This window comes from Pteronotus mesoamericanus, unplaced genomic scaffold, assembly GCF_021234165.1.
Source record: "Pteronotus mesoamericanus isolate MK-2021 breed Mesoamerican mustached bat unplaced genomic scaffold, CSHL_Meso_final contig_24, whole genome shotgun sequence".
Lineage (NCBI taxonomy): Eukaryota > Metazoa > Chordata > Mammalia > Chiroptera > Mormoopidae > Pteronotus > Pteronotus mesoamericanus.
The window spans coordinates 11,012,398-11,039,471 of record NW_026555100.1 but is presented as its reverse complement, the minus strand read 5'-3'; the positions used below and the strand labels follow the sequence as shown (position 1 = coordinate 11,039,471).

General features: G+C 33.8%; 2 protein-coding genes across 3 annotated transcripts in view; one reads left to right on the top strand and one right to left on the bottom strand.

Annotated features, from left to right (window-relative positions):
- LRRTM3 (leucine rich repeat transmembrane neuronal 3) overlaps positions 1 to 14,294 on the top strand; it is a 165,707-nt gene extending 151,413 nt beyond the window's left edge. Inside the window, exon 3 of the mRNA XM_054572721.1 lies at positions 14,058 to 14,294. Coding sequence (XP_054428696.1) covers positions 14,058 to 14,267 — 210 coding nt within the window. The 3' untranslated portion in view covers positions 14,268 to 14,294. The remainder of the gene's footprint in view (positions 1 to 14,057) is intronic.
- The window catches only part of CTNNA3 (catenin alpha 3), a 1,483,556-nt gene that overhangs the window by 982,919 nt on the left and 473,563 nt on the right, over positions 1 to 27,074 (bottom strand). The gene's annotated exons all lie outside the window — the stretch shown is intronic.

Sequence of the window (27,074 nt, the reverse complement as noted above, 5' to 3'; positions counted from 1 at the left end):
GGCTGCGAAAATGAGGAGACAAAGAAATATGCCCCAAATGAAAGAACAGAACAAAACTGCAGAAAAAGAACGAAACAAAATGAAGACAAGCAATCTATCCAATGCAGATTTCAAAACATTGGTTATTAGGATGCTCAAGGAACTTGGGTACTTCAACAGCATAAAAAAAAAAACCCAGGCAGAAATGAAGATTACACTTAGTGAAATTAAAAAAAAAATGTACAGGGAACCAACAGTGGAGAGAATGAAACTGAGAATCAAATAAATGATTTGGAACATGAGGAAGGAAAAAACATTCAATTAGAACAGCAAGAAGAAAAAAGAACAAGGACAGGCTAAGGAGCCTCTGGGACAGCTTCAAACATACCAACATCTGAATTATAGGGGTGCAGGAATAAGAAGAGAAAAAACAAGAAATTGAAAATTTAATTGAAAAAATAATGAAAGAAAACTTCCCTAATTTGGTGAAGGAAATAGACATACAAGTCCAGGGAGCACAGAGAGTCCCAAACAAGATGGACACAAAGAGGACTACACCAAGACACATCATAATTAAAATGCCAAAAGTTAAAGATAAAGAAAGAATACTAAAAGCAGCAAGAGAAAAGCAGAGAGTTATGTACAAAGGAGTTCCCATAAGACTGTCAGCTGATTTCTCAAAAGAAACTTTACAGGCTTGAAGGGACTGGTAAGAAGTATTCAAAGTGACGAAAGAACACACGACCTAGACTACACTATCCAGCAAAGCTGTCATTTAAAATGTAAGGGCAGTTAAAGAGCTTCCCAGACAAGGTAAAGCTAAAGGAGTTCATCATCACTAAGCCCTTATTATATGAAATGTTAAAAGGACTTGTTTAAGAAAAAAAAAAGACAAAACTATGAATAGTAAAAATGGCAATAAATTCACTACTATCTATAATTGAATCTAAAAAACAAACTAAGTTAACAAGCAGAACAGAAATACAATCATAGGTGTGGAGATCATTTCGGAAGGTAATCTGTTGGGAAGGAGTAGGGAGAATGGGGGAAAAGGTAAAGGGATTAAGAAATACAAATTGGTAGGCGCAGAATAGACAGGGGGATGTAAAGTACAGTATAGGAAATAGAGTAGCCAAAGAACTTATATTTATGACCTATGCACATGAACTAAGTGGAGTGGACTGCCAGAGGGAATGAAGGGTACCAGGTGGAGGGGGGCAAAGAGAGAAAATTTGGGACAGCTGTAATAGCATAATCAATAAAATATATTTAAAAAACTATATTTGATGCCTACTTTGAATCTTGACTTGACACCAAACCTATATTCCTAATGAAACAAGGTGAACTATTAAGAAATAACACTTTACATTTTTCTTTATATAGTGCATTTTAAGTAGTTTTATCAAAGCCATAGTTGAAAAAAGATGCCTATATACGTAACACTGAAGAAAGCTAAAATCATTTACCTTCTTTGTTATTACTAAAAACTAAAGACATTATATTCTATGAAGCAAGGTAACAGAAAATGAACCCTGATAATTTTCAATTGATAATTTTTAAATTGTAGGTGTAACTGTGAAAAAAAGACTATAATTAAGTGAGAAAACATTGAGAAGATAAAACACTAAGAGCTAGATAATCAATATCCACCCCCAACAGTACTTCCAATAAGTCCATTGATAGGCATCCCTCAAATAATCTGTATATGCTAAGGCAATTTAGAAGTTGATCTTAATTTAAAGGTTAACAAGAATTTTTTACTGCATTATAATAAAAGCTATATTATCAGGACTTACCTTTTTAAGAATTCATAGTATTTGTGCACCTAAATATCTGAAATAATAAATTAGATTAACTGTATATTAGCTCATCCCTTATTATATCTTCATTGCAAACATAGTATATAAATACAAACTATTTGTGAGTAGTTCTATTCCTTGCCCATTTTTCCACTAATAAGAACTTTCAAAATTTTACTAATACACAAGTCTGTATAACACATGAGAGGTCTTTCTTTTCTATCAAATTTACAGTCTACATAGGCAGATAATGTTAATATAAGTGAAATAATGGCAATATATAAATAAGAACTGGCCAGCACAGACAAGGGGTTATCTATACAAAGTCTCACATCAGTGGTAGAGTATCTTCCCTTCACTCCCACTATATCCTGAAACACACCTTTACCCACCTAGGAAAAATAGCATTTTATAACTGCTTGCTTCTGATTGGTTTTGTTCACTTAGCATCCCAAGGGTACTCAATAATGGACAGGTGGATAGGAACATGGATGGATGGATGGATGGATGGATGGAACAGTACATATTTGATACTTGTGTGTGTGTGTGTGTGTGTGTGTGTGTGTGTGTGTGTGTGTGTGCGCGCGCGCGCGCGCGCACGCGCATTTGTGTGTGTGTATTCTGAAGAAATTGATAGCAGGAACTCATTTCTACAGAATTAAATTCAACTGAGGAGTTTCACAAAGGAAGTGTTATTTGGACTAAATTTCCAAGTACAGGATTTTATGTAATTTAGCAGATATGCAGAGAATATTATCTCATTTAGTTTGAACATAATTTCAACCAAAATCTGATTTAATTTAATAATAAAGTTGGAGAGAAACTAAGTGCTAATCAGTAAATAGTCACATCATTTGAAAACTTGTTTGACTGGCAGACAACTACTCTGATTCAGTGAATCCTGAGGTGCTTCCCTTTAGGAACTAGACAGGAATAAAGGCCCCTAAGATGGGAAATCAAAGTCCTGCCAAAGCAGGACCAGCTCTCAGGATCAGCATGTCAAAAAGTAGAGCCTGTTTTATGAATGCTAAAACTACAGGAAGCTAGTGGAGATGAAAAAGCGAGTTGAAAAGCAAGTAGGATATCAGAAATCATGACAGAAAACCAACTACGAATGCCAGTGTTCAAGGATACCCTATTTAGAGCCTCTGTATGAGACTAAAATGCCATTAGTCATAGATACAGAGAGATCTTTCTCCGTTAATTCTGTAAAAGTACCAAACACTGTTATTTGTTGTTTATCTTGTAGTGTTTAATATAACTAGTGATTTTCAGTCTCACAGATTGTATGAACCTAGATTAAAAATATAAACTGTCGTATTATCATTATTATTACAAGATTCTTGAGTGGAATACTGTAACTATAATTTCCAGGAAAAAGAAAAAGAAAATGAAATCGTTTTCACACTGATTAGCAACTGTACCTCATTGCACAGCAGTATGAAGAAACGGATTTGAAAACATAGCATCAAGATTAGCAGGGCCTTTGAACCATAGGCTTCATTTGGGTTCCATCACTTTACCTGGCAACAGTGTGGATTTAGCAGGCATCGGGCTGTGCAGAAAGATTTGCATGTAAATGAAAACGGTTTGGGGCATTTTGCTTTGCCTCAGTAAAAGAGAAACATCCCTTTTCACTGGCACTGCAAAAATAAAATGGAGGTTAACACAGAAGGAATCAGGGCAGAGTCCATTACTGGGAAAGCTAATTTGGCAGGTGCATCAAACTCTTGGAGATCGTCAGCCATGCTTCTAGGGAGCACTAAAGAGTTTGAAAAACGCAGGTGTGGAAGGTATTCAAGGACAAAGCATAGACATAATGCTAAAATTTACAGGAGGACAATCACCAAATTAAGAATAATTATTTTATTTTTAATATTACTTTTTAAAGTTTTATATATTTTAAATTTATAACTCATATTTTACATAATGCAATGTTAAAATGTTTTAATAAAAATAATTTATAAATTTAATAATTGAAATAAAATAAAGGAAGGTCTCAAATATTATAAAGCAGCATTACATATCATGTACCTAATCATTAGTGTGGATTTTGAAAACTCACTCTAGCCCTCTCCCTCTAACCTAGAATCATAATGGCCTGGTCTTGACTTCATTAGACTTTATCAGATTATCTCAGTCATATAGTTCCCATAAAGCCCAGTCAAAAATCTTCCGAGATGAAGGCTTTTTAACTTCTACCCAGATTATACTAAATACCCTTTCTCTACTATTCATTTATTCAATAAATACATAGTACTTTACTATGGTAAATACATAGTATTTAAGGACTATGTGAAACAACATAAGACATAGAGAAACATGATTAGCTATAGATATTTACCCTCAAAAAGCTATGATCTAACATAAGATAAAATATCTGCACAAGTAACAACCACAGAAGACAAATTTCAAAATATACATATCATACAAGTAGTACTGAGGAAGTGCCTTGATACTTCAAGTAATAGAGAGAACAAGAGTGAATGAGTGAGTGCATGAGTGGATGAGAGATGACAATTTGGGAAAATAGAAACACTTTCCTACATGTAGTTCTCTCTGTGCCACTTGCTAAGTGTTTTTTAGAATGGCTTATGTTCTTTCCAGAAGCTTTAAAGACAAGGACTGCATGTATCTCCAGCATTTAAGGCATTTTGCAAATCTTTGTTGAAGTAAATAAATTAATGAATGAATATTTCTATTTGGTTTTGTAGACACTAGCATATGAACTTATGAAAACAATGCATATTGCTGACCCTTATTTATTTGTTGCAAAATTGAAATAAAAAAAATTGTTTTGTTAAGAGCAAAATACATTCAAAAGTAACAATGCCATTTAAATACTTAAGATATGTTTTTTTAATTGCAAAAATAAAGGGTTCTGCCTGCATTTCATGTCTGACTGAGGGCACTACTGAGTTTACAAATTTACAAGACACACATAAGGCTACTAAAAGTCAGGATTTCATTTTACTAAATGCATATTGGTGCAAGGAGAACTATGACCTTACAAATAAAACTCAATTTTTTTCACTTTATGATTTCACTCTGCAGGAGTTCACTATAATGTACTCTTCACACAAAAGGAACTGAAAGAGTTATCCTCCTGCAAACTATGTTTTCTTTCACAGTATTTTCAAATTACAGACACTTGAAAGTCCTCAATATCATACTGAGTTCCTGCTTTATTACCTTATGCTTGTGATCTCAGGATAGCAATTGTTACTTGGGTTGGCAATTTAGCTCTTAAGAAAATACCAAAATTGAGTAGTAAGGCTAGATTACATAAGGATTTAAAAGTATAAAAAAGGTTTGTTTTTTTTTAAGTTTAAAGGTAGCATAACATAAATTCAGACTCTTAATTAAATACTTCCTGAAAACGTTTTTTAATAAATTACTAGTAGGATCAAGATAATTAAATTTAGTGATCCAACAGTCTGTTGTACTCATACAAATTAACCATTAGAATGCTAAAGAGTTCCAAGAGATAGACTGCCCTTCAAACAAATAAATCAAGTTCAAAGTAAAATATATTATCTCTGTGGTAGAGTCTATAAAAACAAATATTGAATCACTTCTCAGCATTATTGACCCTCACCAATAAATCTAGAAAATAACAACATTACTTCCAAAAAGAAACATGGCTAGTTCATTCTGCACCACAAAGGAGAAATGATATATTTAGCAGAATCAGCCAGTCAGAGCACAATGTATGCATACACAAACATGTGTAAATATATACACATATATAGATTGATATACACATATACATTTATATGTACATATATATATATCCTTATACACACATGCAATAACTTGTCTTCTACCCTACCCCATTCATTGCCTTTCTTTAATTTCTTGCACTATCTCCCTAGTCTATGATTTTACCAGAAAGCAAAAATGGTCTTATTCATTTTTGTTTCTCTACTTCCCCAGCCCTGCTGTTTCTGAGCACCCAAGAAACAAGTAAATTATACTTGTTTTGATTTTCTATACAGAAAAAAATCAAAACAAGTATAATTTAATATAGAATAAGCAAACTACAGATTGATAGAGGTTTTGAATTCTTCTGCATCTTTCATTAAAGAGAATAGCTAACATCATTTAATTGCAAAATATTTCTACCTATTTCTAAGTCAACACAAAAATTTATCTTTAAAATCCCAGAAGTTACACTCATTTGTATCAGGGAGTATATATAAGGTTCTTGTCCTATTCCAAAATGTTTTCCAGGTTAGAGCCTTCTCCTTATAATTTGTACTGATCAACATGAGTTGAGTAAGGAGCAGAGAGCTCTAATTTTGAGGTGTCACATCTACCCACATCATGATTCCCCGATAAACTTTATGTTTCTTTCCAAAAGACCAAATGTGCAAAGCAGTGTCTTAAAGTTATGGTGGAGCATAGCATATTACGGTGTTCACCCTACTGGAAATAAGATGCAAATGTTGAGAAATGGTGTTTAAATAGATTCAGACACATTATATTGTGCTCACTTCTTAGGTTCCAGGACCAGTTTGAGTTAAAGTGATAAATAGGCAGTAAAGAGTAGTCATTAAGAAGTCAGGCAACCAGTTCTGCAATTCACTGCGTGAGTAATTTTAGACTAATTACTTAAACTCTCTTAGTTTTCTCAACTGCAAAATGGGGATAGTTATATTTATCTTACAGCAGCTTTGGGAGATTTCAATAAGGTGACCTAAGTCCAGCGTGTAGCATGGTAGCTAGCTCACAGTAAATGCTCAGTGAATGATAGTGATGACAATCAGGAGGATGTGACAGATGTGTCCAAGGTTTATATTGACCACGAAATGGAACAAATGCCCACAGCTACTCAGATGGCTGGACAGAAGAACCACTGCAGAAATCCTGAAGAAATTAAATTAGGGTCCAAGGTAGCCCACTTTAATATTTTGCAGTGTGATAACTGCTTACACAATTTCTTCTCATATAATACATTTAATCAACTGCCTTAATACTCAGAAACCAAAATAGTGATTAACAAAATTTTCAAGATGGGAATCTAGCAAGTAGGAAAGGTATTTTCCTTCAAGTATTTAACATCAGCCAAATAATACCAAAGATACAGATTCCTATTTTGTCTCTTAAGTAAAAAACTACCAGCCTGTACACAAAGTTTATGTTTGCTAGGACTGAAACAGTTATTGTTGAGCAATTCCCCAAACACATCAAATAACACATATCCTAGCAAAACCCAAGGCTAATCTTGAAACTCAGCTTATGTACATAAAACAGAAGGTAGAGGCATCAAGATATAGAGGAATAAAATTATTAACAAGTGCATTTTTTAAAAATTAAAACACTTCTTTAAATAAACAGGATTTTACAAGCAGTGGTGTGATATAGACACACGTATACATGTATTTAGGATGTATATTCACAAACATCCATATGTACATATGAAATAATGTATTTAAGGAAGCTAATTCCCTGAAAAATATATTTCAAATCTCCTTTCTTTCCAAAGACAGGTGAATGATTCAGGCACAAGAAAAAATAAAATAAAGATAAAAATCATTCACTATTTGTACATGTTGCTTACATTTAGTTAAATAAAAATACAGTCTTCTCCAGAAAAGAACTTATACATATCTAGTTTTATTTGCAACTCTTCTGATTAGGAAGGACAACCATGCAATCATTAAGGCAAATAAGGTGATATTTTGAGCCAAGATAGTGGCAATGGAGATGAAAAGAGTGCATGTGAAAGACACATGTCAACTGATGTCAATAAAGTAACTAGCAAATAACAGCACATTTGAGACAAGGGCCAGGAAAGAGTATGACTTACGGCAAAACGGACTTGGTCTGTTTTCCCCGTAACAAAATAAGGACTACAGGGAAGAAGAGCCAGTTTGGACCCAGAGATGATAACTCAATTTGAGACAAATTCAGAGACAAATTATAGAAATGTTACAGCATACCTCATTTTGTTGGGCTTTGATATTTTCGTACTTCACAGATACTGCACTTTTTATAAATTGAAGGTTTATGGCAACCCTGAACTGGGCAAGTCTTCTGGCAACATTTTCTCAGTGAAAGTTCAGATGATGATCAGCAATTCTTTAGCAAAAAAGTTTTTAATTAAAGTATGTATATTCTTTGGCATAATGCTACTATATACTTAATCAAAGATATAGTATAAACATAACTTTTATATGCATTAGGAAACCAAAATAAATTGTTTGACTCCTTTATTGTGATTTTTTATTGTGGTGGTCTGGGACCAAACCTGCAATATCTGAGGCATGCTTATATTACTTTGAAAAATATTATAATGCCTATTTCTTATTATATATAAATAGGTAGAAATAAAACTAATTGAAATGAAAATTCATTAAGTTTAGCAGATAAAGACAAAAGTAAGATAATTGGACTCTACAGCATAAAATGGAAAAAAAAAGTCTTGATAATGATAAAGCCTACATCTCAAAAAAATGAATCCTTCAAGATGCCTGTTTCTCTCTATAGATGCAGATCACTGAAAACAATAGCTACAAAAACCTTAAAGCATCATCCTTTAAACAACCTAGTTAATATTTGGTCTATAAAATGGAGGATTTCCTCTGTGACATATGGGAATAGCCTGAGCACTCTGCACAAGAATAATCAGTAGTAATATTTATGTTTACTAAAAAATCTCTTCAGGAAGAATACTTAGCAAGCAAACATTTCCCATGTTTTGCAATTCTAGAAAGGGAAAAAATAGTCTTCTTATTATTTCCTCACAAAAGTAGACTGTGATTTTCTATTCAGAGTATTGTACTTACAGTAATTCTTGCTGTCCAACAGAAGAGATGTTTAAATGGCCTGTAACTCAAAGCTAAGATCTGGAAATAGCCCAAGTGTTCATCAGTAGATGAGTAGATAAAAAAGCTATCGTACATTTACATGATAGAATACTATTTGGCTGTAAAAAAGAAAGAAATCTTACCTTTTGTGACAGTACAAATGGACAGGAGATGATTACTTTAAGTGAAATAAGCCCGTTAGAGAAAGACAAATACCCTGTGATCTCATTTATATGTGGAATAGAATGAATAAAATAAACTGACAAATAGAAACAGAGGCATGGATAAATGCAGCAGAGGGCGTGGGGGTTGGGGACTTGTATTTAAGAAGGTAAAGTGATTAAGCAAAAAAGCATTTCCCTCTGGTGATAGCCAGAGGGAAAGGGGGATGGGAGTAGGTAGAGGTGGGTGAAGAAGGAATAAATGAGAACAGAAAGACTTTGCTTTGGGCAACGGGCACAGATAAAATGTGCAGGGATAGTTTTGTTGCCTTGTACAATTGAAACATATATGGTTTTCTGAACCAATGTCATCCCAATAAATTCAATTAAAAAGTAATAATAAGTGGCTTGTACCACCTAATTAGTGTTGGGGTGGACACGCGGAGCGCTTCTGGGTCTGAGGGTCACTGTCCGGAGCCAGCTGAGGAGAAAGCGGGGCTCTGAATCCCGCAGAGCCCGTCCCCGGGGTTGTCACGGATGGGGAATAAACACGAGTTGCTGCAAACTCTTCTCCGTCTGCCAGGAGAGGGGGCGTGGCTCTTTCCTCTAGTGGGGAAGGCACGGAGCCTGTTTCTCCAAAAGCTTTTATTGAAAAAGGGCTAGGTAATAGGTGATCTCCTTACATCAGTATGTTAATGTTTACAGAGAACAGATGATGTTTTTAAGAAAACAAATGGCAGGAACACATCAATTTACATGGGTCTGAGAGGAAACTAGTAAACATGAGAGCGTAAACATAAGAGCGCCAAAGGGTTTAGGGTGAGGGTCTGTGAATAATGTAAATTGCCTTCCCAGCATGAGCTGGCTATCATACCTTTTGAGGGGAGGAAAAAAAAAAAAAAGCATGCTTTAAAGAATTTACTGTTAGGCCTGATTTCCTCTGGGAACAGCTAGATGCAGTTTAGGACTGTCTCCAGTATTGTTTCAAGCCAGAGCCAGGTGGGGGGAGGGAGATGCCGAGAGACAAGGAGACTTCTTTCAGAAAGAATGAGGACCCTGGCCATGTCAAAGCCAAGCCAAGAGGTGCGGGTCTTTTTGTCCTTTTTCCATGCCCCCAAGTTTTTGTCCTGATGGCCATCAGCTGTGCCTGGCTTAGGTTGTCCGTTCCACCAAGGGATATTGCCTATCATTGACTACCGGGCATCTCAGGGCCAGGCAGGATGATGGGAAGGAGGGAGGGGCTGCGCGCCTGCCTGGGGGACAGGTTTCACCGCCTGTTTTCCCAAGGCCCCCTTGATTATTTCCAGCCTTAGCCCTCGTCTGTCAGCGGGGCTACTACAGTCCCTGAAACCAGACAGGGCATCTCCCAACAAATTAGAATATGAGCAATACATATGCATGATTGCATATACAAACATGTATTTGTACAAATATACAAAGATATTTATGCAATAAATATAGGTTAAAATAAGTATTTTTTTACTTAACGAATTGGAAACTTTAAAAAGCTATTCCTTTCCTTTAAAATCACAAGCTCAAAATTATGTATGAATGAGAAAAAGACCATTAATAATGACTTATTTCTATCCATCTGACTATAAATTTTTATATATAAAAGGCACATATTATTGATAATGAGACAGATACTGGAAAATTATTGTTTAGGCAAATACTATCAATGTTGAGAGCGTAAGTAGTTTAGCAGAGTCACAATTTTTCCCAAGGGGAATTTTCTAAATAATGGCTTAGCCACTACCTCTCAGTGCTAGAAAAGCATAGGATGATTTCTTAGCTCAGACTCTAGATGATATATGTAAGTTTTTATATCCCTGGACATGCATGAGTTATGCCTTAATAATTACGTAACCTGGAAAACAATGACCTTAAGGACCAAAGGAAACCATAAGTAATTATACAGAGTTTATCACATTAAAATACACTGAAACTGTTATATCTCTGAAAGATATGGCAAGAAGATGCTATGGACACTTCCAACAGACCCCACTAACAAATGGCCTGTGGAAGCAGAGCCTTATTAGATTTTAATCTCCTACTGTCCTTCCTGGAGCCATCCTGACTTGAGTTGTCAGGACTTGAGTTGAGGTGTTAAGCACCTAGAGTTGTTGTTTATTTCCATTTTATGAAATAACATATTTGGGTCCTCTTCGGTTAGGTTTACTAAGTGATTTATTGTCCAAAATGGAACAATAAGCATAAACTGGGACTGCCCTATTGAACACTGTATCCATAGGGGAGAGCATGACTGTGTGCCGCTCCAGATTCAGCATATTAAAATGCAGCAGGCGAGAATAGAGAAAGAGACAGAGAGAATGAGTAAGTACACCAAAGGCAGACTGGAAAGGGAAAGAAAAATAAAGAGCATCAAGTCATCTGATGGTTATGTGCAGAAGAGGGAGCTGCTTTATTTACTGACTTGGGGACAGGAAGGAATTCCATGATTGTATCTGAGCCTCAAAGTATCTGTTTAATGACAGCGAATATCCTCTCTACACTATCCAGGCAGAATATATACACATATTATATGTGTTATGTTATATCTACATACATATATACATATCTTACATAGATAACAAATATGTAATAATTGTCTAGCACTAACATATCCTCCAAATTTGCACTTTTCATACCTGATTTAAATGATTTTGAAATCATTATTAGATACAAGATTATACACATATGTATTTATGTATATATTGTGTATATATGTATAGGATTTACTATAAATACATATGTGAATATATCCAGTGCTAACTCTTAGATGTGCAAAATTATTTAAGCCCCAATGCTCACTCTTAGATTTTCAGAATCATTTCAGTCAACCTGGAAAAATATCTACTGTATTGTTGTATTCAGATGTGGTTACCTGTTAAAATCTACTTACTGATATATTTTCTTGCTCAAGATTAAGATGTAATCTAATTTAAGAATCACTTTCGATTGCAGGGAAGAAAATACATGTTAAAAATCCACAGTGATTTCAAGTACTATCCCAATTTCAGAAATAGAATATTATGACTTGACATCATGGACCTAGACAACAGCGTGGTCACCTCGGCAGGGAGGCAGACACAGGCGGACTAAATGGCAATGGAGAAAAAGTACAGTTAAAACAATTCAAAATATACATATATATATATAACCATGGGTGAAGACATATGCAAAAAATAAGAAACTCTCTAAAGAAAATATGTGAGCTATTTTAATAAATACTGAGAGCTAACAATTTAACTGATATGGTTCGAATTAGGACTCTGGGTATCAGCGGACTCCAGATATTAAATCAAGCAGGAAATTGTGTGTGTGCATGCACAGGCACATAGAATAAACATACTATGGTTTATTATTTTTCCTAAACCATCGCCACAGAAATCACAAATTACAGCAGAGTTAATTCGAAGCAAGCCAGGAATGATGTAGCATATATGACCATAAGTTTCCATGATAAATAAGAACAAATATATTAAATCCTACAGATATATGACCCATAGCCAATTACAGAGCATTGATTTTCCCAGAGGCTAATGTAAAACTCATGTACCCTATAACAGTTCTATTTTCATTCTCTCCTATAACTCAAATCTATTCATGCTACATGATTACTTTTGCATAATATTATATTTTAGTTATCTGAGCTATTTCATCTGTAAAAATAGAAATTCTTGCTTCTCATTTTAAATGAGCACCTTTGGAAGCGCTCTATTATTTTCTCTAAGATCTTTCTATCACCTTGGTTATTTTTTTGAAGTATATGATGTCTTATATTCATTCACATATCACGTAACTGCATGCTGCAAACTTTAAAAATACATATAAAAAGAAAGTTACTCAGGAATTTAATTTGATGAATTGGATTATATTTCTGTCTCCAAGGACTAAACCCTGGACATTTGATACATTGAGAAGTTCATATTAAAAATAATAATCCCAAAAGAAGTGAATACTATTATTTAAGGGGAAACAAAGAAATATTTTCTAAACCAAATTTTATTGAATAAAAAATAAATATGGGTAGTAGAATAGAAATGGAATAAAAAAAGGCAAAGTGGGTTCTTACGCATGGAGATAAGGACCACATAAAAAATAAAGAACCAATAAAAACATAAAACCTGGACATTTTATTTTTCTTAGCCTTGGGATCTAATCTCAGCTGAAATCAGAAAGGAATTTAGTCTGAAGTGCCCAAACAGAACTGTATTGTATCCACTCATGAAACAAGAATGGCACAAATTTTTATCCAAGACAATTCAACAACATGAATTAATAATTATGGTATTAAACAGAGATTAGGGCTGAGCATTCCTCAAATCTACCCATTTTTTTTAGGACAAGTGTCTATCTACTGAAAAACATGGGAATACTCTCTAGACTTCAACATCTGACATTTCCAGCTACCCATCGTCTGTAGCATGTATGTTTCCTTCTGCTCATAATGGTCACTGTTGCTTTTTTTCCTCATATCTTTAGATTTTGCATTTTTCATTAGCTGCAATTAGCAAGGGAATCCCTTTCTTATATACATAAGGTTCATTCAAACTAGCATCATCCTTTCATCCTTTTAAGACATCCTGGGAGTTCTCTAAACCTTCTACTTTAGGTGTATGGACCACGCTACAGGCAATTATTTCAGAGAATGCTCACGGAGAAATAAGCATTAAGAAGTTACTGAGTAACAAGAGCCAGACTGACTTGCCTAGATAATTCTCTTCTGCAAAAAACTCTCTTTTGTCATTTTTCCCCAGATACTTTTATCAAGGAATGCATCAGCCTTTCTGACCTACAGCCAAACCACAATAAGTGTGGTTGTGGATTAACAGCAACAGCCTCATATGGGAACTTGGAGAAATGCAAATTCCAGGTCCTACCCCTAACCAACTAAATCGAGACTCAGGGGATGGAAGAGATGGGGGGAGGGTGCACAGGTCAGGAGACATTCCACACGTAACCAAAATATTTGTTTTCTCAGTTCTAGACCCACAGTTTTACCCCAGTGAGGAAAAGCATTTTTTTTTTTGACTCAATAAAGCCTTTAGTATTTTCAGGACCAGGCTAGTATTTATCTGAAGGTTCTAGTTAAGAACTGAGCAGCTTCCTCCCAGGCTCTAAAGCTGTCTCACCGTGTTTACTAGCATGGGAATGAAGGACAGCAGAGGGAGAGCATGGGGACACTTGAGCCACAGACACAACCATAGAGGTTAGTCAGGTAAGCACTTTCACAGTCTCCAAATCTTGCCCTCAAAACTGTCTATCTTTTTATAACTGACTTTTCTTGTGTCATTTTTCCCCAGATACCTTTATCAATGAATGTGTCAACCTTTCTGGCATACGACCAGCCCACAATAAGTTACTGTGGGGTGCACCACGAACTTCTCTCTCATAAGTCCTTTGAAACGAACGCACAGGAAGATCCGATGGAAACACACCTAGAGACTGAGCTGGACCTGAGCACAATCACAGCAGCTGGCCGGATCAGTGACCATAAACAGCACCTGGCTTAACTGAGCTACTTGGTAGCCAAGGGTTGCCACCACACTTTGTAACCTCAAGGACAAAATGAGGAAGATCTGTTCATTGTGGACTCTAAAAACAAAACAAAAAAATCCCCTGTTAAAAATAAACAAAAATCCAAGATTGATTCATGAAATAAAGAAGACATGAATTGTTTCAAGTCTACACTTTGTAATTAGCTAAGTTGTGCAGTATTTTTTTGACTTAGAGTATTTCCCTGAAAAAAGAAAACCTTTTTTCCCAAAACTCATCCTACCTATCTGTAAAAACTGTACAGAGCTAATGTATTTTTCATATTGTAAAATTTCAATTATACAAACAACTGGTATGTACAGTACCATAATTTAATTACATTTTATGTTATAAACTTTACACATTTCAGTTTCTAAAATTTTAAATTAACAAAAATTATTTCTTGTGTTATTCAGAGTTACTCAGTTTTGTAGGGACTGTTTTGTTACTGCTTTTGTGCCCAGAAACCTTGACTCTGAAATTCTGTGCTGTGAGAAACATGCACGATTTTTATCATGCTACTGCGTAGAATTTTATCTACTTGTTCCAGAAATAATACATTAACCAAAAAGGGTTTAATTGTTGATGCTTGTTAAGAAGTTCTTCAATTACATAGCCAGGTTTTTCTTATAAATGAAAAAAAAATCAGAGTTTTTTTAACACTTCACAGACTTAACTGTTGCCTTGAATTACAGCCTAGTTTCTAAGCAGTGAAATGTAATCATAAAGAGGGATATTTTAACAACATATTTCCGAATGAATGACTCATTATTTCATTCTTTTGAGCAACCCATTGTTAAGGGTGGGAGGGAAGCATGGCCAAAACATCACTGGAAACAAAGGCCGTAACCACAGCAACAGACTTTGAAACACTTAAAAGGTGCAACTGTCAGTGACAAAGAAAAACTTGTTACATGTCATTATTTTCAGGCCAAGGTGGAAGAATAGAGCGTAATTGTACAGTAGCAATTTTTCTCCTAATTAACCCAAAGTAGTTTACCTAAAAATAATCATCAGTCAGTACAAAATGTGCCTGATTTTTAAGACAACTTCTTATTTAGAAATATGAGGCTATATTTTGGGAACATCTCAGAGAAAATATGCAGATCTTTTACCTTTGTGTGCCACATGAGTTGTCTTCTAGGAGAGGCGTCTAAACTTCTACAGCTCATTCAACATAGATAAGAGCTGTGGTGGGGAACTTCATCTCCCAAGTAGGCTACAGATAACCCAATATGTTCTAAATTGTTTATGTTGCAGTCCATAAAAAGATTCACTTCCAAATTATCAGCAAAAATAACCTGGAGTAATTTGAAACCACTTCAGATCATATATTGATTATACAATTGTATCATACGGTTAATTCAAATCAAATTATGAATACCTGACCTTTTAGAGGCTGAAATAATCAACTTGTTTCTGGTGTTTGTTTGACATAGGTTACTGTTTGAAAATATTGGTTATTGTTGAAAATATTGCTAATTTATCTCTGATATTCACACATTCATTTGTGTTTTTAATATAAAACTGCAAGTTTCATTTGCTATTGCACTAGGAGAAGTGCTTTCTTATGTTGTCATTTTATAATCATGACATCAAAAATAGGTTGAAAATATGTCAATCTACCAGGGGTCAATCAAAAACAATGAAGAAAACAATTTGTGAAAACCAATGTCAAATGTTTAATTTTTTATTCCCTCCAAAGAAATCATGTAAATAAAAGTCTAGTTTTATCATAACAAATTTACGAGCAGCTTCAAGAAGAATGAACTTAAAAAATATACAGCAAATTTTTTTTAAATATCCAGTCAGAAAGAAAAAATATTTTGAGAGAAGCAAATTCTTTTACTAATTTAAATCAAACTAAATGTCACAGTACTTGTATCAATTATTTAACATCCCATATTTTGTAACATATTTTGCATAAATTATTTGCTATTCAAAAATTTTTATCATTTTAAGTCAAATTTTTATTTTTATTCTCAATTTCTAACTTCTTTGCAGACTATTCTTAATCCTCTAAGTTGAGAATTTGCTTTGCAGTTAGCAAATTTATATAAATTATAAATTTATTATTTGTGTCTAAAATCAAATGCAAAATTTATTACTATGTAAATCAAAATGTCATTTGCAATTTTTCTTATTAGAAGTTGGCCTTGCAAATATTCAAACATCATTTAATTTGCATAAATAAGCAGTTTATACTTATTTCCAGACATTTTCAAATTGATAAATGACTTTAAAAATTTTTAGATTCTAGGGAGCCTCACAGATACATGCCCTTGGTTTTCTGAAGCAAACCACTTTCTTTCAACATTTTAAGTTCATCTAAAGTGAAAAACTTAAATAGAATCAGTCACCTTGGAAACCTAGCTCTGTGAGGACTTACTACAGTAAGAGCCAAATAAACTAAGAATTTTGAGATTTTTCATGTTTGAAATTAAACTCAAAACATCATCTTTAACAAAAAAGAAGAAGAGGAGGAGGAGAAGGAGGAGGGAGAAGAAGAAGCTGCTGCTGCTGCTGCTGCTGCTGTTGCTGGGTTATCCGCTTCATTTTTATCCTGCCGTGTCCAGGGGTAGGGGGTGGTGGGAGTAAAGACCTGCTAGAGAAGTTTGTGTCTGGAATCGTTACCATATACTTGCAATTTATGTATTATATTTGTGTCTAAAATCTTTATTTCTAACCTACTTTTTTCAGCATTTGATAATCCTCCTAACCACCTTCTCCCCATGTCTCCTTTCCTGTCTATGCTCATTTGTTTAAACAACTGAAATGTTTGTGTTTGGAGTTGAAAAATGCAGAATTTGACCCAACATGGTTACAACAACAGCGATACCTGTGGCAAACAATAAAGGTATGCAGTGTTGAGATTTATAACCACACTTCACATAAATTATCTCATTTTGTCTTCATAATCATCCTATGAAGACACATTAGTCTCAAAGAACTTGAGACTCACCCAAGAACACACGGCTAATAGTGGAGTTGAATTAATATCAAAATTCAGACCCTGTTAGTCTCTCCTCTATACGAAAAGCCTACTCTCTCTGACTGGAGCCAGTGTATTTCCAGGGACAGTGAACAGAATGAAAAAAAAAAAATGTTTAACATTTTGTTTAGTAATTCCTAATTTAGGTCAGTTCCTCTGTCTGTATAATATATGGGCTAAGTGAACTTTTCCTATGTGTTATTCTGGGCTCTCACATTAAAACTCTTTGTTCAAAAAGCATAACAAGTTATAGACTTGTTAACATATCATATCTGTAAATAGAACAGTTACTTACAGGAAGTGGATATATATTGGCCCCAAGGTAGACATAAAACCAAGAAGCACAAGAAAAGAAACCAAAGATAATCTAAATTGAGATTGCGTGGGTATTATAAAACACATCCACAGTGCAAGTTTATACACATGTTCCACTGAACATATAATAAATTCAGAGCTAATTTGGAAGAACTTTATAAATCTTTTGTCCTTTTTTTGTTCCAACAAGAGTACTTCTTGAACTATGAATTCTTGTACATATTTTAATAGAGAACTTTTTCTGTTCTCCTAATAGTGAATTGAAATTTATCCAAACTGATGAATAGAAGCTAAAACATGCTAACAGATGAGTGATATTTTACTAATTAGCTCATTTTTAATCAAATCTCTTGCCCTACTTGCTCCTGAATATTCTAGAAAACCATACAGATTTCAATATAAATTACATTTCTAAGGAAAGAAAACACACCCATATATAACATTCAAGACAAATGACATGTACTGGCCAGATTGCTCAGCTGGTGAAAGCATCATCCCAGACACCAGGGGGTTTCAGGTTCTACCCCAGGTCTGGGTCGGGGCACATGCAGGAGGCAGCCCATCCATGTTTCTCTCTCACACTGATCTCTCTCTCCCCCACACCGCCTCCTGCCCCTCCACTTCCTGTCTTTCTAAAATCAATAAACATATTATCCTTGGAAGAGGATAAAAAAATAAAAAGGACAAATGACATAATCCCGATTTGAAATCAGATCAGTCTGACTCCCCAAACTGCTAAGAAATAGCAAGACCTTTTTGCAAAAATATTTTCTAAAGTAAAACCACCATATATGGGAGTAAAAATATTTATTTGTTGTTGTCTGCTCCTAACTAGAAAACAGATGTCATCTCTCAAACTAAACATTAAAAATAAGTAAAGAAACTGAAAGCATAATAATATATACTGATGTGAATTGTCAGAAAGCTGGAAGAAAGAAAATCATATGTGCTGAGGAGACGACAGTATATAAAGGAAGAGAAAATGGGACTGGCAGATAACGGGTTTCAGGAAACATGGCGGTGAGAAATCTCTAGCATAGTTACACCTTAACACTGGCATAGCTCTTAACAGTTTCTCACTCTGGGAAATAAGTAAGTAAGTAAGTAAATAAATAAATAAATCTGGTAACACATAAATGTTGCAGGTCCCGATGGGTTGGTTATGCAGTGAGAATCCAGATGAGTTGGTCTCATAGTAAGACCTTCCCGCTACTTCTATTACCTCCTCAACTCACCACAACTGTTCCTAACAAAAGGAGTGCCAATGGCAAGGGATCCAAGATCAATGCTTTCAAAATTCAGACACGCCCATCAGGGTAGATTGACAACAAGTAATTGTGCTTCATTTTACTATCAAATGTAATAGGAAAAAATATTTGAAAATTAAAAACAAAAAAAATACCAGAGTAATGACTGGTTATTTTTAGAGGTCTCTCATGGCTTGTATTATGATTTTATTGTGAGATGAGTCTGCTTATATTTAACATTTTAAAATTTAGAGTAAAATTCATGTTTAAAAAAATTTACAGTTGATCTTAAAGCAAGAGAGTGCTTCAGCCATCTAGGACTTAGGGAATTCTTTGTTTCTTCCTCCTTTTTCCCCCAAACATTAATAGATTTTGTTTTATAAATATGTCTTCCTAAAATGCTAAGTGCAAATTTGTTTTGTATAAATAAAATACTATTTAAAATGTAACAAGGAACCTTGTGATAAAGGATTCTTAAAGTAAATCCTTTTTGTTTTCTAATCTAAAGCAGCATGCACTAATTTATCTTTTATAAATTGATCTCCATATATCTTTTGTCACACGTATGTTGCAGCACCTTGACTGTGTGACTTTGAAGGTTCTATGATGCAGTCGCTGTCTAGATTACAGAGGATGAAAGATTGACTCTGGGTTTTGAGTAGGTCTGTACATGCTATAGAGTGATCATTTTGTCAGTTTCACTTACTGAATTTATCTAGATTAAAGAAAAAATAGTATTGAGATAACTTGAGTAGATAAAATTGACAGTTTTTTTAATATTTATTTCCACTTATCGTATCTTCAAAGCTACTATTAAGGAACCAAAATGACCTCAAATCCCTTGGGTCCAGCCTATATTTACTGAATCAGAATCTGTGAAGCTAATCGCTGATGCATACTAAGTTTTGCAAAATATTGTTCAAATGAATTTACTTTTACCAAGTCATTCAATTGCTTTTTATTTTAATCTAAAATTATTAATTCTTGTGTTTCCTTCTGTCAATGTGAATCTAATATTCTAAGTCTGACTGAATCTTTTTCTTGATTGGAGGAATGCACAACAAAGGACAACTATACATAAAATGGCCAGGTTGTTTTCTGACTGTGTGATTTACAGACTCTGCTCCCCATTAGCTCTTTCAACAGGAACATCTGAGAAGAGTCTTAAGTCAGCTGGGTTACTCACTTAACTAACTTAGCATTTGCTCCCACAGATAATAATACAGCAGCTGAAAAGCTGGAGCTGGGGAGAGAGGGTGTGTAGGCCCGCCGCTGTCCTCATCTCATTCCCAAACCATTTGAGGAAATAGGCTGAACCCCGATTTTAAAAAAGAGAAAAATAGGATTATAGTAACTGAGTAATATGCCAAGGCTCATACAACAGAGTGTGTTATTCAAATACATTTCGTCAGACTCCAAGGACACGCTCCTACCGCCAAATAGCACATTTTCAAATGTGTGAGAAAGACCATAATCAATATTATTAAGCTCATATTTTAGTAAATGGTGTGGGGATTTCATTAAAGAATATACCTTTCCTACTCATAGACAGAAAAATAGTATAGACTATTTCACCCTGTAGAGATTACCTTCAATATCCAAGTCAGCAGCAACTTAATGGAAAGAAATATCCATTACTTCCTTGAAGTTTTATGCATTGTTTCTTAGAAAGAGTGGACATATGAAAAAATCCTTCAAAAGATAAATATTCCCAAATATTCATGTTTTATTTTTATTTCCAATTTTCCTAACATATTATGGAATTACTTTTAAAATATGGTAAGTAGATATCCACCATATAATTTTCAACTGGCCAAATATGGAAAGTTGTCAATTGAAGTAAAAACTGTATAGTTGAACAGCCAATAAAGTAACCAAAAGCAAATGACAAAGTGAAGAAAACCACCAATAATCTCTAGTCACATATATTAACTGGCAATGACATAGCTTGGGTTAAAGAATATTTCCTAGGAATGATTTTATGTGGGATTACTTTTTATAGGTACTTTATTACTTACACAAATGACCTGGGTTCCAGGAGCAAACTACACAAAAGAGGCAGGGAGATAACCTTTATAACAATGTAGACTCGGCTCGTCCTATTATTTAGAACATAATATACATAGTTTACATATTATATACATAGTTTTCCTTGTTAGGGCAATGGAAATGTTTCATCGTCATGTGTAGGTGGCCTGATACAATTTTTAAGCTTATTCTTAAATTCAAATCTTTAAATATACCTTCCTTACTCCCAGCTATTAACAAATGATTCTTAAACAGTCTATTGATTCCATTAGTGTCTCTCGGAAACTTTTATTAAATCATTGAGCTAACAGGCTCTTCTATTTCTCCCTGAATTTGCACAAGCCCAAAGTAATGTAATTAAGAAGTGACATTAGCACGTTACTCCATCATACTATCTGAAATGTAGCATCTACTTAAAACATCTTTGTCTTTTATAATGCATGTGGGATTCAAGGGCTAGTAAAATACAGTGTAAGTTACAATTCTCCTAAAAACTACCACTACCGTGATAAAACTATGCAATAAATTTAAAACAATTAATAAATTTGGCATAGAAAGAAACTCTTAGCATCCCAAGTCTAATAACATTACATCTGCTCATTCTGGCACCACCACCTATATAGAAATATCTGAAATATGTAATTGATTTGAAATAGCTAGAATAATTATGATTTTGGACAACAGAGATGCCCCTGGATTGAAGATATGGTGAAAGACAATGAAGAGGAAAAAAATAACACATACCGAGAGGTAAGTGAAGGAAATGTAATTTATTGTCATAAATCAAGTAATTTTTAAAACTAAGACTAAGAATTAAAGTTTACAATAACATTTGTGCCATCAAATGTCATCAGGAAAAGCCAATATGGACACTAGGAACCTAAAAGCAAACGGGTATTTGTGATGGGGTGATACATATTAAAGAAGCAGAATTAATTTCACCAAAAGAGAGAAAACATTATATTAAGAATAAAAATTAGTTCAAGAACTATCACTGTTACTTAACCAGAGAGAAACTGAAATATCAATATAAAAGATTCCAACTAAATACCAAATGCTCTTTTCAAGACCAATTTTGAAATAGCCCAAAAGTACAAACCTCAAATTGTTGCTTCAACCATATGAGCGATTACATAAATTCACGTCTACCTAGTCAAACTCTAATGTTGAGAAATGAATTGTAATTTAAATATACTCCATCTGTTCTTACCATTTTACATCAATGATATATTTGCATTCACTTACAGATCTATAAATGTAATGCCCTAAAGAGTCTGATGAAAATGTGTTTTAAGATTGGATCAACCCTGTCGTTCTGTTCTACTGCATGGCAATTACTACACTAGCATGTCCACAGAAGGGAGTTGGGAGAATAGTTTCTAAAGTCCTTTCTAGAGATTCTTGACCTAGACACTTGTAACATTTATTATCTATGGATCTTACTTTACATTCATTTATAACTTAAGGAAATTACTGCCTTGAGATAAGTGCCTAGGGGCCCATTCCAGCTCTAGTTTGACCATACTTATAACAGAGATATCTAGGAAAAGATACTGAACATCTCTGAACCCTATACGATCTGGAGAAAAATTCAAGGTTGTCATCGTTGTATGACAACCCTTTCTCACCTTTGGATTTGATGGAATTTTAAGTTCAGTGTATCAGACATCCTTCAAAACTGTTTGCAGTTTCCTCTTTAATAACGTTCAAACTGGAATTTCTTAAATCTATGTTGGATTTACTGATTCAAAATGGCTATGTCACAATGAACCCTTACCATGCCTCATAATTCTGTGCAAGAATAACATAAAGGTGGAGTAGTAGCCCTTATTGACTTTTTCCTTGCGTTTGATTCCTGTTATGGGATACAAATATGTGAGCTCATTATGCCCCCTTGGTACAATCACAAAGGGACTTGGAGAATATTCTAACAGGTAAATACCATATTATATAACAGAAATGTAATTTGGAGTTACTTCTTTTTAACTAAGTAACCTGATATAGTTTTCAGATGAGTTAAGTGTATGCCTTCCTGCTCCTGAGAATATAAATATTATTCTCTATAGTGAGAATAATGCTTTTATTGTCATATATTTTCTCTTTCTGAGGATGAACTTCAGACAACTGATTGTGCTCTACAATTGCCATGAGAAGGAATTTCAATTTATCTTCAAAAAAATGACAATACTAAGCAGTTTAAGATGAAATGATAACTAATATTTAATGAATGCTTACTTTCTAAGCATTTTACATATATTAATTCATTTAATTCTCATTAATATGGTTAATATTATTAATAATAACCCTATGAATAAGTACCATTGTTATCCTCTGAAGACAAATGATGCTCAAAGTGATTACATAACATAGTTATTAAATTCTAAAGCAATAATTCAAATCCAGATGGTAGATATACTGACAAAGTGACCCTTGCTAACTGCACATTTATGATTCACTTCATAAGCCCAACTCTTAAATTTAAATATCTATTCACTTAAGGATATAACTAAAGCTATTTTATCAATACAATGGACGTGTTTATTGCATACTTAATATACGTCTATCTTGGAAATATACAAAAGAGTATGTGATACAATCCTTGTTCCTAAGGGCTGATGATGATCTTAGCAAAGAGAAAAGACATCACATTAAGTAGAAAAAAAAAGTCAAGCTGAATTGAATACCTGCAAGCACACACAGCAATCAGAAGAAGAAATCAAGGTTAGTAGAGTTGTTTGGAATAACTAGGCAAAAATGAAAACTGAGATAGAGTTTCAGACTAGCAGTATTCAGAGGAACAAAATAAGGAGAGAGAAGTATAAAAGAATATTATATTTTCATTTGTGGACATCTATTATTCTAATAGTATTTGTTAAATTCATGTTTGCCTGGCAAAGAATTAACAACCTCAAATCTTTGCCCTGAATGCCTAAAAGTTCAGAGTCAAATTTTACTCTGGCCACAGCAAATCTTTTTGCCTTTCTATACAGACATAAATATTCTCCCACTTTTTTCTCAACTCTATTTCTCTTTACATTCCTATTTATTCATTGTTTTATCTTTCTTTTGGGGTACGTAAATCATATTAATCATTTGTGGAAAATACTGTGTTGGATTCTCAAGTTTGCCAGTCACATAACTCATTTATCCTGAAAGCTCTACTCATGACTCCTAATTAAAGTTTGGAAGTATTTTAGATGTCTATGGTATTAGCTTCTCAAAAATAGGGCTCTAATAGTTTCAAAGTCTGGTATTTTGCTCAGATAGCTAGCTGCTCAGTTTCTTTCCATCTACAAATGTTAAAGAAGAATTTTTTAAAAGATTCCCCTCCCACAATCTTCTAAATTTAATCCTCAACTCAAAATCATTCTATTTAGCTATTCTATAATAAATGCAGGACATATGCAATTGTATTAAATAAATAAATATAATGTGTTTTCAGTAGTTCTATTTGTTTTGTTATGTTTTTAACATGTCCCATGAAAATCCAATCTCTATGTGTCGAAAAGCCTATATTACGGTTCTGGCCTCAGAAAAATGTTTAAAAACATGAAAGAGGTATATTTACCCATACAGTTTAAATTTTCATCAATTATTGGTTATGACATCTGATATTAAAGTGAATGGAAATTAGGTTATAAAAAGTCTTTTGTATTTTATTTTACTACTATGAAATAACTTTTTAAGAAAGTAAAAAATTATCAGGTGGTCAGTTCAGGTGATATGGCAATAAGCACAATTGCTCCCATAGCTATTTAGTATCATTAACTCTTCACTTCTTTAAATATGTTCTTTTTTTCCTTAGCTAACACCTGTCTTTATAAGAATACCATGGTTCCCTAAGGATTCCATTGTGGAGTTTTGCTTTGTTTTGTTTTGTTTTTGACTTAAGGCAATTTCTTATTAAATCCTTAAGAATGCACCCTGCATTATGCTAAGCCAAAACAGTAAAAGTGAATTCATTAACTAATTCAAGGCATAATTTTACATCTTTGAACTTAGAAAAAATGAATATATTTTAATTTTAGAACTTCAGAATATACTGATATTAACATAAAAAGAGTTCACCATGTATAATGCTATTTTAATGAATAATACTAAGGGAATCGTGTGTCTTATGTTCAAACAATTATTTTTCACAAATAAAATACTTATAAAATTTCATTCTAGATAGCGTGGCCTGTGTCATAGTATAGTAAATGAGCCTGTAAAACTAAATTCATTAGACTGAACCTATTTCTATTATATTAAATACCGAAAACATACTTATTGTGAATATTTTGAATGTTATCTTTGAAATGTTACATGTGTAGGATTTATAATAATTTGTTTGGGATTATAAAATTATAACAGCTTTTAGGATTCTGAATTTTCATGACTGCCCTTAATTCTTATTAAGAGACATCCAAATCTAGTCTGAGAAACTCTAGTTGGATTACAAAGGACAATAATCTGTTTATCATATCATGGGGCTCTGAGACTGTTAGGACTAGTGTGAAATACTAACATGAACCTTCCTGAGCACAATAGGCAAGTTGGAATGGTGATGGAAAATAACTGGACAATCTCCAGAAAGGCTTTGAGAAATATTATTAGATCTCCATCTGCTGGTTGGAAATTTCAGGTTCATAGCATATAAAGCTAGCTAAAATACAGGCTTTGTGATCTCTACCATTCCTTTTCAAGTTTGTACCTCAACTACTTCCAAGAAGATGTGACAATTTATGGATTAATCATCTGCATAATTAAACATTTTAAGCTAGCGGTCACTAGGAGACAAGCTGCATTTTATTACTGCTGTTGAATTTCCCATTGCATATTAAATTTGTTTTAAGTTCATTCCCTCAAAAACCCTTGCCTTGAAAACATTTACTAAAATAGAAAGAATAAGAAAATAAGAAAAAGGGCAGATATGGGCTAAAAGTTGAATAAAAGTTAATAGTAAACTTATGATTTAATTTGAAGATGATATAAATAATTTATCATTCCTTTGAATTATTTGAAGTAATATTAAATTTCTCCATTCCATTAGGACAAATCATAGATGGCTTTGGTAGAAAATTGAGCAAGAAAGAGTTGGTTTCAGGGCCCTAAATAAATCACAGGGACATTAACATATCATTCTGCTTATTTTTACCCTCCTTCCCCAAGTCTATGTGTTCGTTCTTTCTTTTGCTCCATTTCTTGTATGAGTGACATATAATCTATACATACGTGCTAACATAGTGAGGAAGTGTGACAAGACTTGGAGAGGAAAAGCTTATATGAATTTTTCTTGAAATAGGAATTTTTCAATTATATAATACTATATAGCTTTATTAGCTCACCAAAAAGTGTAAGTAACGTTATATTTAACTCAGTACCAGTCTTGATAACCAAACCTAGGTTCCAAAATAACACTTTTTTTGATAAAATGAATATCCCAGAGCTTTAAAAACATCAGATAAGGCTCAAAGCTTCCCTTAAAAGGATCCTTTGACACAGTTCATAAAAGCGGCTCTCTGCTTGTGCTAGGTAGCAGGACTTCCATGAGTCCCTTGAACAATCAAAGACTTGGTTTTACATAATTGTGTGTGTGGTATTCTATGAAAGGTCCAGAAGTTTTGTTCATGACAATTGTTTAAAAAAATTAAAATATCTCTTTAAATTATTTTTTATCAAACCAGCATGTGGTAGGAAGTTATCCATTGGAGTGTATTTGCATGTGGTCATTGTAACGGATGGCAGGAGAAGAAATCCACTACTGAACATTCTTCCTTCTTCGCAGAGTCATAGTATGCCAGACAACAGGCCAGTCTCCTCAGGAATGCCATTAGAATGTTCTAATGAGTGAAAAGTATCCACACTTATCACCTGCTACTGATTATTAAATGGTTCGTTCTTACCAAAGCAAACCCTGTAGCATTTAAGCTATTTCATTCTGGGGCGGGGGAGGGGAGTATCGTCATTTAGAAACGAGAGTACCAGTAAGTAATAAATTATGTGCAAGTCGCTCCGGCACAGTGTATTTCAATCACCTCAGTATTTTTATCTCCCTAAGAAAAGGGTCAGAAATGAGGCATGAAAAGCTATTAACTGAATCATTCATACATTGAATAGATGTTGTCACAGTGTTCTTTCAATGAAAATAATAAACTGATTTATTTATAACTGGTAATTATGATAATACACCTTCAGATTCCAGTATATCATCGATATTTTAT